Raw genomic sequence first — 15,097 nt, 5'->3', positions numbered from 1 at the left:
AATAAATGTGGTGAGCAGCACATTCGTCAGGCTTTTCCAGGAATCCAGGTAAAGATTTTTGTTTTTGAAAATTGGTCTCGTTACCTTCTGATTCCCAATAGTTACACAGGTTCTGCGTTACAATAAACTGATGCAGGAAAGCCAGACTAGAAACCCTAAAATGGGCACCATGGGCTAGAGTCCAGTGAGAGATCTTCAGCTTAAACTGTTCTAGGGTCCTGCCACAAATGAAACGAGAATGCCAGATATGATAAGCACAATCCTTCAAACAGCTTTAGTTTTCTTTTAAAAACAGGGGAGAGCTCCCCTGCTGCCTTTGGGCCAGTCCTAAGACGTAACTACTCGTGGCTTCTGGATAACAAGAGAAGCATATTGCATTTCTTACAGTCTGGGCACTATTGTCAGAAGATGGGAAAAGAGATATGGCCATCTTATTAAAAAAAAAGAAAAGAAAGAAAGAAAGAAAAGAAAAAAGAAAACCTAGACATTTTCAAGTAAGACCGACGCCCGTGAACCGCGAAGACGACCAGCATCAGAAAACAGAGCGACGCTGACAGGGCTACAGTACAGCCCAGGCCGGCTCATCGGCCGGTGGGAGACTTGTGCTGTGGGAGGCAGTACATCTATTTACACCTCTGGCGGTTACAAAAGTGTTCAGTCCGGTGCATAGAAAACGCCCGCCAGGCTGCGGGACTCGTGTGTGCGGGAGGGAGTCAGTTCGGGCGGGCGGCCCCTGCTGAGAGCCCTAGGCAAAGCTGCTGGAACTAAGACACTGGAATTTCTCCCGCAGGCTCTGGACGATGTTCTGCTGATTGGGAGACGGACTCCTCCAAAGGTAGTCGTTCAGTTTGTCGGAATCGCCGTACGGTGTCAGGAAGGGCGACACGCCCAGCCGGCCACTCACCGGCCTTTTTGCAGTGCTCGGACTGTGCACGGAGTAAGGCGCGTCCTGGCGGCGGACACCGTCGGGGAGGCCCGCGTCCGCCGCCTCCGGGTCCGGCTTCCTTCTGCGGCTGTGGGACGCCTCCAACTCCGACTCGTCCTCCTCGGACTTGATTTCCACGTAGTCATCGTCGTCTCCTTCCGTCTCTTTGAAGTTGGAAAAATAGTTCTGGGTGGCTATTTGCGCATTTAAGGGTAAATTTCGATTTACGACCAGAACTTTCTGTGAGTCTTGGAGAGTGAGGTCTGAGCGTTTCCCAGGCCCCTGCGGACAGCAGTCGCCCACGCCCGGCAGCAGCTCCTGGTGGCTCTCACACCTGGAGCTTCTGTGTACAGACGCCAGCTGCTTGCTCCCCGTCTCCTGGGGGTAGCTGATGGAATCCACTGACTTGTTTATCAGGATGGAGGATGACGACTGGGACCTGCTGTAAGGCTGGGCTTTGGCGCTGACCCCTTTCCGGCCCAGGGAGTTATACAGGTGGCCCTGACATGCGCTCTCTTTGTTGGGCTGGCTGACCACCACGCTGTGTCTCTGCAGGGTGCCCAGCGGGCGGTCAGACGTCTGAAGGGAAGGCACCGAGCAAGCCGGGGACAGGTGTCTGGGAGTGCTCTTGGTGTGGATCTCCAGCGTGGGGTATTTCGGCTTCGGGGTTTGCTCCGGCGGAGGACAGAAATCTGCTAATTCTCCATTACTGTACGTTGAATGCAAAAGCCAGTCCTCCTTCCCGCGCTGGGTCCGGGAAGGTGACGCAGTTCTGAGGTTGGGGGATCCTCGAGGGCTGGCCCAGCCGTCCTTCGGAGTCTTAAAGGGCGACTCTCTGAATACAATCTGGTCATACAGCTGGGAATACTCAGCAATCCTGGCACCTGGGAGGCAAGTATCAAAAACAAAAATATACACAGGATTATTCCTCCATGAGAAGATGAAAGAAATAAGAACATCACTTTGCAACCTATTTTAAAAATTTAAACAGTCGACAGGACTTTTTAAGTTTGAGGATGACTAACCATTGACTACTAAGCAACACACGCTAATGAAATAATCCACCGTTTAATAAATGAAAGTGCCACCTAAAAGTTCACTTAATTTGAGCTAACTTTAGATCATTTTATTTCAACAGCAGGTCTGTGTTTGCTATTTGTTGTGAAAATATCTAGTGTTCTTTATAAGCATGAAATAGTGTCAGTGCTAAAAACAGACATCGTAAAAATAAGGACGTCAGCGCTAACCCCAGGCCAATGAAAAATAAGTAGGCACAACGAGAAACTGACCGAAATCCACCACGCAGTGGCCACCCCTGGCTCCTCACCAGCCTTCACTGCTCTCAGACAGCTACTCTCAGGAGAACCTGCTCTCTGCGTCTGTTCCCAAACTCCTGGCTTCCAGGCAGACCCTCCACAGCCACTGTCTGGGGAGACGGTGTCCGTGGCGGGGGGGCTCTCTCCCAGCACTTCAGAACTGCAGGCACTGATGGACCTGTCTGTCCTTCCCCACCCCCAAGAGGCTGGGCCCTGAAGTTTGTGCTTCCAAGACATTAAGGATGAACGATCTGTGCGTGTAATCGATACCCTACTGCCTCTCGCACTGGTTCCAGAACAGGATTTGCCCATTAGTTCCACAAAGGCCATTGCCACTTCCAAGTGATCTATGGGGCCATTCTCGGCTCTCCTTCTGAGTGCAGACTTTTCTAAAGACATTAATGGAGCCTTGCTATGAATAGAGCATTCTCTTGGGCCAGGAATGGTTTAAGAGAGAGAGAGCCCAGAGATGTCAATTTCAAGAGCAGTTTCCCTCTGAACCCCCAGTCAGGTACCCCCATGGCTACCCTAGAATCAAAGAGTTCCATGTACCCTATAACCCTCAGACCACATCTCCGTGGTCTCTAAGGAGGGACTCTATCCCATATAGGACAGTCAGCAAGTGACGTTGTATTCTCTTCTTCTTTAAGCTATTTATATTTTTAGTAAACTGTTGTTAGTAAATTATTCCATAATTTAAACTAAGTTTTTAGTTCAATTTCTGCCATTTCTCTTGAGTCTATCTTTTGTGAGGACAGAAAACAGCCTGCCGTTATTCTGGGTGCCCTTAAATATTACAACCCCCTCACATTACTTGCTCCTTGGTCCCCCAAATCAGGGTAAACGATCTCTTTAACTTCTCATTATAGGTTCTATATCAATTTGTTTAGGTTTTCAAATCCAAGTTCCTTGGAATGACAGAGGTTATTAGCTTAGACTTTCTAGTAATAAATGCTTGACCATTACACCTTCCTTAAAGGGCATAGTAAGAACTCTCAATACCAATTAAGATTTGACAACCCCTTAGGAGATTGAAAGTCTACACAGGCACCAAACTCCCCATGTTAGCCATCCTGGAATCTGTAGTACTTATTATATGTAGTATATATTTATAGCTATATCCTGAAATCTATATTTATTACATACATAATATACATAATATAATATTAACTATGAAACCCAACAAAGGTAGCTGAACCTTTGGACGTAATCATTGCCTGGCAGTCCCACCTGCAAGTCCGAGGGTTCTGCCCAAGCCATTCTCACCTACACGAGGGCCCTGAGCCGGACCCCACAGCTGACCTGGGAAGGCTCTCAGCTTTCACAAGGTTCCAAGAAGATAACAACTTTGAGGAACGCAGTGAGAGCTAATTGAAAAATTCGTACCAGTATTCTGTACCCAGAGGTAACCACAGAGTCTTGTAAGAACAATTAGTTCTTGACTTTAGAACACAGTGACTCAGATAATCTGAAACCATGTGTCATCCAAAATATTTGTAATATTTCCCATGCCTTTTTCTCCCTTATTCCACTCTTCTTCCTTTGCTTGATAAAGTCCTCTTTACCTCTCAAAACCCTTCATAAGCCCTACCCCTTCCACGAATCTTCTTCTAACTGATTTCTCTTCTCTGAAGTCTTATATACTTCATATGCACTTGTATATATTTCCTGTGCAACCGACAGTAAGTTATTGGTTTGCACAAATATGCATACGTGCCTGCATGCACACACTCTTGTGCTGCTTGTTGTTTTATATGGGTGAGTTTATTATTCCAGCTAGTCTGCGAGCTTTTCATCTTGGGGGACAATCCCTACAGAGCCCCACGCATAGCTGGAGACAGAAGTGGGTCTCAGGAACTACTTCGTCACTCAGATAACGTCTGGACTGCCCCCTCCTATGTTTGGCATGTTGTTGAAAATGGACGTGCCTCCCCTAAGACCATGCCACTGAGAGTGGAAAGGCAGCCTCAAGGTCAGGGGTGTAGCAGGACACGAGCAAGATAACCTCTGATTAAAACACTCCCTACAGGTAACTCATAATGCATACAGTTTATTTTTGGATAATAAAAAAGTTGGCCATTTATAAATTCGGAATAAAAAGTATCTCACAGGTAGACAATATACTGTGTCTGTCCAAGTTTTGTTTTGTTGTTGTTTGGTCTAAGCTCGACCTTCTAAGAGTGCCTGTAACTTGCTTGATGCCAATGTGAATGAGAGACAGGCTTCTAGAGCAACAGCTGTCGTTAGATTTCCTGAGCCGGATGTGTAGGAAACAGCCAGCCCAAGATGACACCAGCCTAAAAAGCTTAGTATTGGCCAGCTGGATCAAAGTCTGCCCCATCCCGGGTTCTGCCGTTACAGTCTGTATAGAACCTGCACATTATCACTATGTGATGACCCCAAGGCTTTCTCTGGCTTCCTTTGTGAGTGAGTGTACAAGGTGGGACTTTTAATGGTTCCAAATAAAAATGTGAAGGGATGCTTGTTGACGGAAGTATGAAATACACTGTTTTCAAGACAGAGGATTGAAATCAGCATGTCTGGTATTGCTGGAGATGCAGAACGAAGCGTAAAATGCTCTTTGGCCTTCCCCACTTTGCCCAAGGAGGAAGATTCCTCGAGCCTGTATGGCGTTTCCTCCTGTGTAAGCATCTCAGAAAAGGGACCCCCAGGCCTCGCCGGCCTCAGAGGCTCTCAGGAGGAAGCCAACAAGCTGTATCTCACTCTAAAAGGTGGGAGCGACTAGACCTGGTTGGGTGAGTTCTGGGTGGATCTGACCCGGGGCCTGTAGACCCCGGCTAGAGGGTTCAATAAAGGTGCTCGAGAGTTTCAGCAGGTGAATAGCGTGCTCCTCCTTCCGGACAACACCGAGAGCAAGCTCCTGGCAAAGTGGCAAGGCCCATACGAAGAAGTCTGGAGAAGCGGTCCATTCGATTATGATGTCCTGTGCCCAGATAAACGAGAGAGAGAAAAGGGGTCGTCACGTCAGCTGATAGAAAGCCTTATGGGCACAGGAAGCCGTCTCCATCCGCCCAGGTGGAAGATTCCTCGGGTCGGAGAGGCGCGAGGCCCGGGGACGACTCCGCTCTTGGAAGATGACACGGGCCAGAGCTTGTCCTCTTTGTTGGGGAGACCCCGACAGCAGCCCACCAGGTCCAGAGAGGACCCAGACGCAAAGCTGAGGAAAGAGTCCGTGGGAATCCCAAGTCACACCCGCAGGCAAAACAAAGAGAACAAACCGAAAGGAAACCACAAAGGGAAATCCATTCATACTTGAAAGAAGGGTCCTACAGGAGACTGTTAAGGCAGCTACAAGCCTCAGACTCAGTGCTTCCGTCAGGGCTGAGTTTTGCATGTGAATGGATGGTCTATGTTCGAAACAGCCAGGCTCAGGGGAGGGCCACCTCTTAAAGGAGCCTGCCGGCATAACTCGTCAGCATGAGAAGCTTCAGTGTCTGGTTTTCGCTCATTCTGAGGAGCCCTAGCCCAGATTCAGTCGGTGGGTGCCCCGCTAGCTCACTGCCAGTCCCAATGCCACCTGTGCTCCCCAAAACAGTCCTTCTGCAGCTGGAACCAAGCCACGCTCTCCAGGAACACCAACAAAGCAGCCGGGCCATCTGGCGTTGCGAAGGGGACACGAATTAAGTCAAGCGGATTACGGCATAGAGAAAAATACATGCGATCTAGCCTCTCTCACATTCGTACAAAAGTCACCTTTAACCTTTATTTAAAAAGAACATCTCAAAGAGATGTTCTGTCTGTACAGTTTTCCAGGTAACAGATCCAGGGCCTCACTTCTCTGTCTGTTCAGAAATGTCGTTACATGATTAGCTCTAGGAAATGAGCAGAGCTTTAGACAGCTCGTAAATACTCTTGAAATTAAAACAAACAAACAAACAAACAAACCAGTTCCCTATAGATTCGTGTCCTGTAACTTGTAGATTCCTCTAGGACTCGGATATCCCCGTCTTATTCTCCAGTTTCCGTGAAGATAAAGAAACCAGTCCCCGAAAAGGAGGACAGTGGCGTCCACCGGGCAGAGAAGCCACGTGGCCACCAAGCTCAGCATCTGAACGCAGCCCGACCCTGAGTCATTGGGCTTTCACTTTTAATCGGAGAACTGTCCCCTCTCATTTGCTACTAAAGCGGTCCTTTGTCGGAAAATCTAGGGCAGGGAATCTTCACATATGATTGAAAGGCCACACTGGTTTAAAATGCTACATCCTGGCCCCCCCCCCCCCCCCCGAAATCTCTCTGGATCTGGAGGTGAAAAGGTCCTCAGGTGAGAGGCAGTGCCTCGTGTGTGTGTGTGGGGGGGGGGGGGTTCTTTTCATGACAGTCGTGTGCTTTATTCTCGTCTCTGCTCCACCACCCAGATCAGTGCTTAGTTTTGTTCTCCGGGGCGCTCTCTAATTTAGCCAGGGGTACGCACTTCTTCACAACTGAGAAAGAAGTCAAGCCATGACCTTCTCATTCCCCCGGTCCTCACGGTCCCAACATCACACCTGCGGTCCAGGTTTATTTCTGCCCCACCAAGGAGGCTGAAAGAATCGAACTTCTTGGAAGCATGTGTGAGAATCCCAAACGCACTATATGCATTGGTGTTAAGTGCATCATAGCAGCTATTTAAACAATAACAACTAGTAGCCAGAACACATGAGAAAACAACTGAGTGATAGGACAAACAGGCAAAAAAAAAAAAAAAAAAGCAAAAAGGATTCCTTTTTGTCTGTTAGGACAAGTAGGCACTTTTGTTGGGATTCTGGAGCAAAGGGCTATTTCATTCCTTAAGGTTCCAAACCGTCAAAGCTCACGGAAGCTGCTCCTCCAGGCATACTGATGCAAGGGGAAAAGCTCAAGATGTGGCAGGTAAGACTGACCGCCATTTCCCACGGTTCAGATTACATTAGTGAAAACGTCTCCAAACACCGAATCTGCGGTGACAATGACACGTGCACAACAAAACCCTCCGGGACCACATCACGCTCTGACTCGCGTGAGTCAGTGAGGTGCGAAAGGGTCTGTTGCTTGCTGGTGAAGGGACACAGACTTTGCCACCCAAAATATCCCTTTGGGGACATTGATTATTTTAAGCTGGTTATTTTTTAAGAAAAGGAAGATACCGGCAAAAGCTTTGACCTCCCTCCCCCCTAACTTCCTAGAAAGAATTTAGATAAAGGACCTGCTTCCAGAAGGGAGCCATCATTATATAGTTTAGTAACAACTAGTGACAGACAGCAAGGAGCGTACCGAGGCCCATTTGTTCAAAGTCCTCTGTGTCCACAGTGAACGATGGCTCCCCGAACATGCATTTACCAAACATCCCTTCTCTCCCCGTGCAGGGCCTCCCTGCGCTTTCAAATCCCCAGCCACGCCCCCTCCCCTGCTTTCTCCCTAGCTCCACCCAGAATGACATGTAAGCCTCAACTGTCTAACGTGCCCTTGAGTCTCATGTTCTTAGGGCACCCCCACATATATGACTGCGTCTGTAACACATTTCAGACATCTTCTCCTGGTAACGTGTCTCACGTCACTCTGATTACGAGCCCAGCCAGGAGAACTCACTGAGCTGGGGGGACAACTAGATTTCTGACAGCCCACATCAGTGACCCCGCGGTCTCCCTCTGAGAGAAGGCGCGTCCGAACGGCACACTTCCCCCGGCCTCAGGGGCACCTAGCGCCTCAGAGCCGCTCTCGCATCTGCCCTTCGAGCAGGCGGGAAGGCAGTGGGAGGAACGTACCGATGGCCGGCCCTCCTTGCTTCTTGTCTTCCAGGATGGCTGCCAGGTCTTTGGGCGCAGGCTTCTGCTGCTGGCCGGCCGGCGGCTGCTCCAGCTCGGGGCTCTTCACTTTCAGCAGCTGGTTCGCCTTCTTGATCTTCTGACTGTACTGCCTGGCCATCATAAACACTCTGCTTCTGGTCTTGTCCGTGGCGTCTGCCCCGGGGTCCGGGATGTCCAGGTCAGTCTGGGACAGGCTGCTGTTGGCCAGGTCGTAGGGGTTCTCCACGGGAGGCGCTTCGCTGGCCAGCGGGAGCGGGTTCAGGCTCAGGAAGGAGCCCTCTTTGGACAGGAGGTCTTCGTCCAGGGGGCAGCTGGCCCGGCTGGCTCTGCCGGGCCTGTCCGGCTGCAGGGGCGTGAGGAGGGCCTGGCGCTCGGGGAGCGAGAGCGTGGACAGTGCCCGGCCCGCGTCCCGGCTCAGCTCGGGCGTGCTCTCGGCGAGCCGCCGCTCCTGCACGTCGTCGTCTTTGCCCACGGGGAAGGCTGCGAGGAGCCGGTCTCTCGCCTTGACTTCGTTTTTCTTGATGTAATTCTCCAGGTCATTCCAGATTTCGTCCACTTCTTCGGACAGCCTGTCCGATAGAGACTGGTCGGCGAGAGGCAAGTTGCAGCTGAAAGAGTTGTACAGCAGACTCAGGTAGTCGTTGCTGTCGGAGGGGCCCGGGCGGCTGGGCGTCTCGTCCTCGCTGAACTGCAGGCTGTCCTGGGACACGAAGGGCCTCAGGCTGTCGCAGCAGGCGAAGTCGGCGTCCAGACCCAAGAAGGTGCTCCTCTTGGGACGCTGCAGGCTGCTGCACGTGAAGCCCAGCGAGGGCGGGTCCGGGAGCCGGATGGTGTCGTAGATGTTCTCCTCCACCGCCTCGAGGTCCTGGGTGCTTTGCTTGGCCGCCTCTCGCCCTGTCAGAGGTGGGTCTCTGTCTGCGTTCGCAGAGCTCTTCCCGTGGCCAGCGAGGCTTTTCGAGAAGGCCAGCTCCGGGGTGCTCTTGGGTCGGACAGAGTCCCTGGTTGACTTCGGGGGAGTGGATTCAGCTTCTTCCCGTTTAGCGACCATGACTTTCAAGTCCTCGTAACTTATGTTGTCATAGACGTGGTCTATGTCATCAAGGGTCAACTCTATAGACGACCCAAAAGGAGTCATTGCGTCCTGCCCTTCAGTGTTAGGGCCGTTCTGCAGTTCCCTGCGGGGACTGTACGGAGAGCCATCGCTGTCCCTGATTCGTATTTCGGGAGGGCACGTGTTGCTCTCGCCGGCACTGCTAGCTCGCCTGACGACCCTGTGGCCGGCACTGGTGGTCTCCGTGCACTCAATCTGTCCCATGTGCCAACTGCAAGGGCGACTCGAAGTGCCGTCTTCACACAGCCTGGTCGAGTTCAAGTCCGAAGAGGAAAAGGATGGCACGAACATCTGGTAATCATCTTCATCATCCTCGTGCTCCTGTGGGGACCGTCGACTGGGAAACAGGGCCTGCCTGATCTGGTGGTCCGTCCAGATGTTTCTGACGGCGCCACCCCCGCGAAGCACGCTGAGGATGGCAGGACCGCCGGCCTGACTGCTCCTCTGGGCCGGAGACGGCGCTGCCAAAGTCCGCTGGGGAGACCGCTGCTCTCTGGACACCTGAGGAGGACGGAAACATAGCGATTGAATTGCAGCACCGTGGACACATCACTCACAACGTTCTCCTGCATTTACACGCTGCCCCTCCCACTAGACTGTGAAATTCATAAAGCAAACGATCAGTAAACATTGTTGATTTTAACGGAGTTGAAAAGCACTTCAGATTTTTGCAAAAGGGGCAGAAAGGACAGGGCCTGGAATTTACTTAGAAATGAGCTAGGCCACTTGCAGACACCCTCCAGGCCTGATGTTCAGTCACTCTGAATTAAAGACGATGGCACCAATCTCACAGGAAGGACATCTACGCTCATGAGAACTCAACAGCTTGCTCCCAGCAGTCAGCAGAAAGGCTAGGACTCAACCTCTGGTCTGACTCCAAATCCCTTACCCCAATGCAGGGAACCAGCTAATCACAGGAACTTCTTAGCTACTTCCAATAATCCCGACGAGCGCTTGGCACATAACATAGAAATGCACATGTATAGACATCAAGGGCCATGGTATCCAGTTTGTATTTGAGGCTTGACTCCTAGGAGTCTTAATGTGGCGTTCGGTGTCCCAGGATCCCCTGTCAGCGATCCGACTGCACGTCCCCAGGGCTTCCCTCGGATCTGCAGACCTGCCGTGAACCCGACTGGTGTTGCCTTGGTTTACAGGCAAAGTGCCTTTGTTGCAGGCGTGTAATTTAATCTACCGCTGAGCTGCTGACATTTTTACTTGCTTTCAGAATACATTTAATGAAGTAATACTTAGACGCTTGTTAGGAAGTAAAGTGTGAGTGACATTGATGACGTCCAATCGGAGAACACAATGGGGTCTTTCATAACTTGTAGGTGGGTCTCACTACTGCAGGCTGGGAGCGGGTTGCGCGCTGAGGCCCCAGTAGGATACAGATTTGCTTCGAAGAGCTAATTTGGAAGGGCTAAGATTGGTTCAAAATAATTACTATCAGGGACATATTTTCTGATCAAAACGCTGCCGTAACCTATCGGAAATGTCAAAGGAGCAAGAATTTTTCATTACTTGTCAGTGAGACTGGGATACACATGGCCTTGGGCCATCTACCTGTCCACACGTCTGTGTGCCTGCCTGCCTGTTTGTCAGGGAGGGAAGAGGAAAGTAGGAAGGGCAAGCATAAAATCTTATCCTGGGTGTTATTTTTCTATTACAATTTTAAAACTGAAAAAAAAAATCCAGTTAGTTATTTAATCTTGTGCTCATTTTTTTTCCCCACAGAGTATAACTTCGGACCTTTCGAGGTCTAGGAATAAATGAATGCACACACATGGGCATGTGCACGCACACATGGGCCTATGTGCACACACATGGACATACGTGCATCCACGCAACTACACACGGTCTTCCATTCACGTCTCTGTCTTCTTCACCCTTTGGTATTCCTCCCCTTTGGTCTTACCCAGACTGCACTGGTGTGTTTATAAAATACCGGTGCCTAGTAACTACATTTTATAAGTAAAACAAGTTAGTGTTAACTAGCTAACTCACAGCAAAACACTTTGAAAGTATAGTAAAACAATTTTGTAAACGGCCAAAAATAACACTGTCGTAAAAATCATTCCAGAAAAATCCCAAGACATTTTAGATACTTAGGAAACCTGAACGGGTAATATCAAAGTGTATTTTCAAGGTAAGTGCACTTGAGATGAAGACAGCAGTACTCTGGAAGCTGAACTGTTACATCCAGTACATCGTCAGGAGAGCAGAAGGAGCCCTTAGGTTAAGAAACAATCAGTGTGCGGACTGCGCACAAGCTAGAAGCACGGAGGTTAGACCCCCCCGAGTCTCACTGGAGCCGCGGCGAGCCTTCCGCCCCCGGTCCTCCACACCCTCAGCATCATGGCTGTTCAATAATAATACGACAATGGCTGTCACTTGTGAAGCACTTGCTTTGTGCCAAATATTGTACTCAGCACTTTTAAAAACATCATCACATTTAAACTTCATAACGATTCTGTAAATCAGGAAACTAATTTTTGGTCACGTTAGCAGCCTGCCTGTAGTCACAGAGCTTGTCAGTGGCAGAACTGGGTGTTTGTCCGTCTTAATGCACAGCCTCTGTGTGCGCTTAACCTCTCTCTCTGCCCCCTCCCTCCCTCTCTCTCTCTCTCTCTCTCTCTCTCTCCCTCCCCGTGTGCATACACATACACACATGGCATGGGAACAGACATTCTGGGAGAAATGCTAAGATATTATTAAGGACTATGCCCTGTTAGAAACTCTAGTCATCATTAATCTGCTCTCCTTGCATCTAGTGTTTGTGTTCATACTATTCGCAGATGGATTTGAGCACTAAGCAAAAAGTACATTGGTGCTTTAGTTCCCTTTTGTCTTCAGATTTTATGGGATTTAGCTATTCCCCATATAGAAACTGGCTTGATCTCTATTGTAGAAATTTTCCAAGAAACTCATGAGATCGCATCTCTGGGACTGATAGAGTGAGCCCCCTCCCTGCCCCCGGGGCCCAGCAGGCTTGGCTCCACCTCAGTTCGCCGCCTTAAAGAGCCAGGCACCGCCACCCCCCTCCCCCTCCAGCATTTGTTTATGCAAACAAACTAGGTTAAAAAAATCAAAACCTTGTGTCATATTTCAGGACAATCAAACAATTAACGTTGATACGTTTTAAAAGCATGCAAACAAAAATATGCACTACCTGAAGAACACCTCCCTGCCCTAATTTTCAGAAAAATCACTGAGAGATAAGACTGTATTGATTTTCAGACATTTAATGGGATCTAACTAAAACCTACAGCCCTTATTAACAGGGTCACTCTGGCCGTGTGCTAAGTAAGGCGTGGTGCAAGTGACAGTTACATCCTTGTAGACACAGAGCGTTGCGCAGGAAGTCATGATCGCTTCGCTAAGAATTGTTCATTGAGACAACGGATCAGGAGCCATGTGGGGCACGGTTTACTTCGGCCCGGGTGCAGCAGCTACGCTTCATAAGTCATAAATCCAGATAAACATCCTCCATGGAGCATGCCGTGTTTTACTCCCCCCTCCTAACGTTTTATCAGAGGAAGAAAAATCAAAAGTTGTTGTAGCAAAATTGCGTGGTATGACACAGGATCCCACCTCTTATACCACCAGAGGGCCATGTTCTTAGCAGGGGACCTTTGTGCCTGAAGGCTAAGGCTTGGAGAAGGGAGCCATACCCAGGATGCAAGAACCTCAGTCTTACATGTGCAGAGGCACAGGGCGGCGTGGGGTGTACAGCTGTCACGACCTAAGGTGACCTTAGGGCCTCTGAGAGGCAGGGCGGTGGGATGAAGGAAGGATTGCCCTAGTTCTGAGAGATGCAGCTGGGAGAGATCATAAAGATGCGTCCTCACCTAACTCTCCTTCCAAATGGGAAATAGTTCTTTACATTTGGAACACAGGCTGGAGATGAGAGATAGAAGGGTACAGATAAAAATAAACGTTTCAAAATAAGAAACGTAAGAGTGCTTACCTTTTGGATGTCTTGTGCTGTTCCTGAAAAGTAAAAGTTGTTGTTTTAGGTTTGTGGCTTAAAAATGTATCTCATGTGTAAATACTCATATTTTATAGGACTTTTACACTTATGGCTCATAATTAAAGCCCAAGAGGTCTTCTGGGCCCTTTGGACCTGATTTTCAGAAACTGCCGCACAGTTATCTTGGTTGTATGCCCGGCACTATAGGTCAACCTTACGTCCACCTGAGAATGATCATTCCCGATCCCTCCGAGCAACAGACCAGTTCATGTTAGTAAGTTTCAAAAGCCACCCCTCCAAATATGTGTTACCTGAAAAAAAGGCCACATAGCCTTAGCCATGGGAATCATTTAAACATAAGACATCGTATTGGCTACGACAGAAAGACACAGCATGTATCAACAGGGTCACCTTGGCATTGTGCCGGGGAGTGGTGCACCTGGAATTCTGGGGATCGATTCACAGAGCCAAATCCTTACAGGGACTCTTACAGGCACCTGGATTATGTGTATTTCATCTTTAAAAGTTGCTTAATTAAATAAGCATATAAAGGAAAAGGGGACCAAACCCTCTCCACGAATCCCAGCCAGTGCAGGTAACCGGACTTCACAGGGTGATGTTCACATTTCCAGGTCCCTTCCCACTGCCCCCATCCCACCACAAAGCTAAGTGTTTGTTTTTAAAATAAAGGTGCAACGTGCAACATTGCATTTCCTGCTAAATATATGTGGACATGCTTGTCAGGAGGTAGAGATGTGCTTCCTTCTTTTAGACAGCTGCAGAATAGTCCCTGAAATGCACATTTTAAATGTACATGGATGTTACCACACTTTGCTCCAAACAGGTTGCAGAAATTTACACGTGAAGAGTTTCAAGGTGCCTGCTTTCCTGTATCTGTTGGTCAAGCTCATGGTTTCCCCCCCTCTATTTATCTCACGTAAATGTATGACTTTTCTCATTACTAACACAGGTGGCCATTTGTAAACTGTACTGGCAGTTTGTGTTTCTTCTGTGAAACTGCCCAGTTATATTGTCTGTCTTTTTAAAAAGGGTCCTATTTCTCTCCATTTTGATATATAGAATTTCTTTTAATAATGGGGATATTAATCCTTTTATGCCTGTTAACTATATTGCAAATGTTTTTTATCATTTGACTTTACATTTTATAATGGGCACGTCTACTTATATGAGGCAGTGGGGGGGACCCAAAAAACCCCCCAGAATTATCTCATGGAGGGCGGGCCCCTTGCAGTACAGTCTCCCCGACTAGGTGAGCCTTCTCAGAGCCCATCTGTGTCAGTGCACCAGCTGGTGTTGTTGTGAGAGGCTGCATTAGGATTCAATGAATTCTTTTTGAAGACTCAACACATTAGCCCATTTCATGACGGGGGATTTATGAGCGCACCTGCCTGTACTTCACTGAGTGTTCAGCAGTTCCTGACCCAGAGGGGCATGACTGCCCTGCCCCACCCACCTTATTCTCCCGATTATGCCCCAAGCAATTTTTTTTTGTTTCTGTGGATGAAAAGAGTCCGCAAAGGGAGACGTTTTGCCAATGGGCAGTTGAAAAAACATCTCAATGGGTATATGGAATCACATGGAGAGTACTTTGAGGGTGACTGAGGTTGAAATATGTAAGAGTAAAAACACAATTTCTTATAAATAAATTCAAGTTGTTTGGGGTCCCCCCTTGTAGAAGTTAATCCAGTCTGTCAATCTGTAATTCATCTGGTGTTTTTGTCCATAAGGTTTGATTTAGTCAACATCAACAAAGAAGAAAAAGAAAAGCTATTTTAGGACTTACCACTGGTCTTCAAAACTTTATGTGATCTTGAGGAAGGTTCTGGGAGAAAAAAGAAGGCCAGTGTCATTTGCAAAACCAAATCAAGAATTTTTTTCCTCTACAAGTAAATTAGTAGTATCTGGGCAAATTACTTCAGCTCCAGATACTTTCCATCAGAGTCACCTAAGTCGCCACTGCTTGGAGAT

General features: G+C 48.6%; 1 protein-coding gene across 2 annotated transcripts in view; it reads right to left on the bottom strand.

The window, feature by feature from the left end:
- Positions 1-474: 474 nt before the first annotated feature.
- Positions 475-15,097, bottom strand: part of PLEKHG1 (pleckstrin homology and RhoGEF domain containing G1) — a 206,883-nt gene continuing 192,260 nt past the window's right edge. For both annotated transcript variants that reach the window (XM_036024891.1, XM_028509825.2), the window contains 4 exons: positions 14,913-14,951; positions 13,106-13,128; positions 7,983-9,636; positions 475-1,809 (listed from right to left, as the gene is read on the bottom strand). In XM_036024891.1, coding sequence (XP_035880784.1) covers positions 746-1,809; positions 7,983-9,636; positions 13,106-13,128; positions 14,913-14,951 — 2,780 coding nt within the window. In that variant the 3' untranslated portion in view covers positions 475-745. The remainder of the gene's footprint in view (positions 1,810-7,982; positions 9,637-13,105; positions 13,129-14,912; positions 14,952-15,097) is intronic.

Source organism: Phyllostomus discolor, chromosome 4 (assembly GCF_004126475.2).
Source record: "Phyllostomus discolor isolate MPI-MPIP mPhyDis1 chromosome 4, mPhyDis1.pri.v3, whole genome shotgun sequence".
In the NCBI taxonomy this organism is placed as follows: Eukaryota; Metazoa; Chordata; class Mammalia; order Chiroptera; family Phyllostomidae; genus Phyllostomus; species Phyllostomus discolor.
This window is presented reverse-complemented; position numbering and strand designations above follow the sequence as displayed.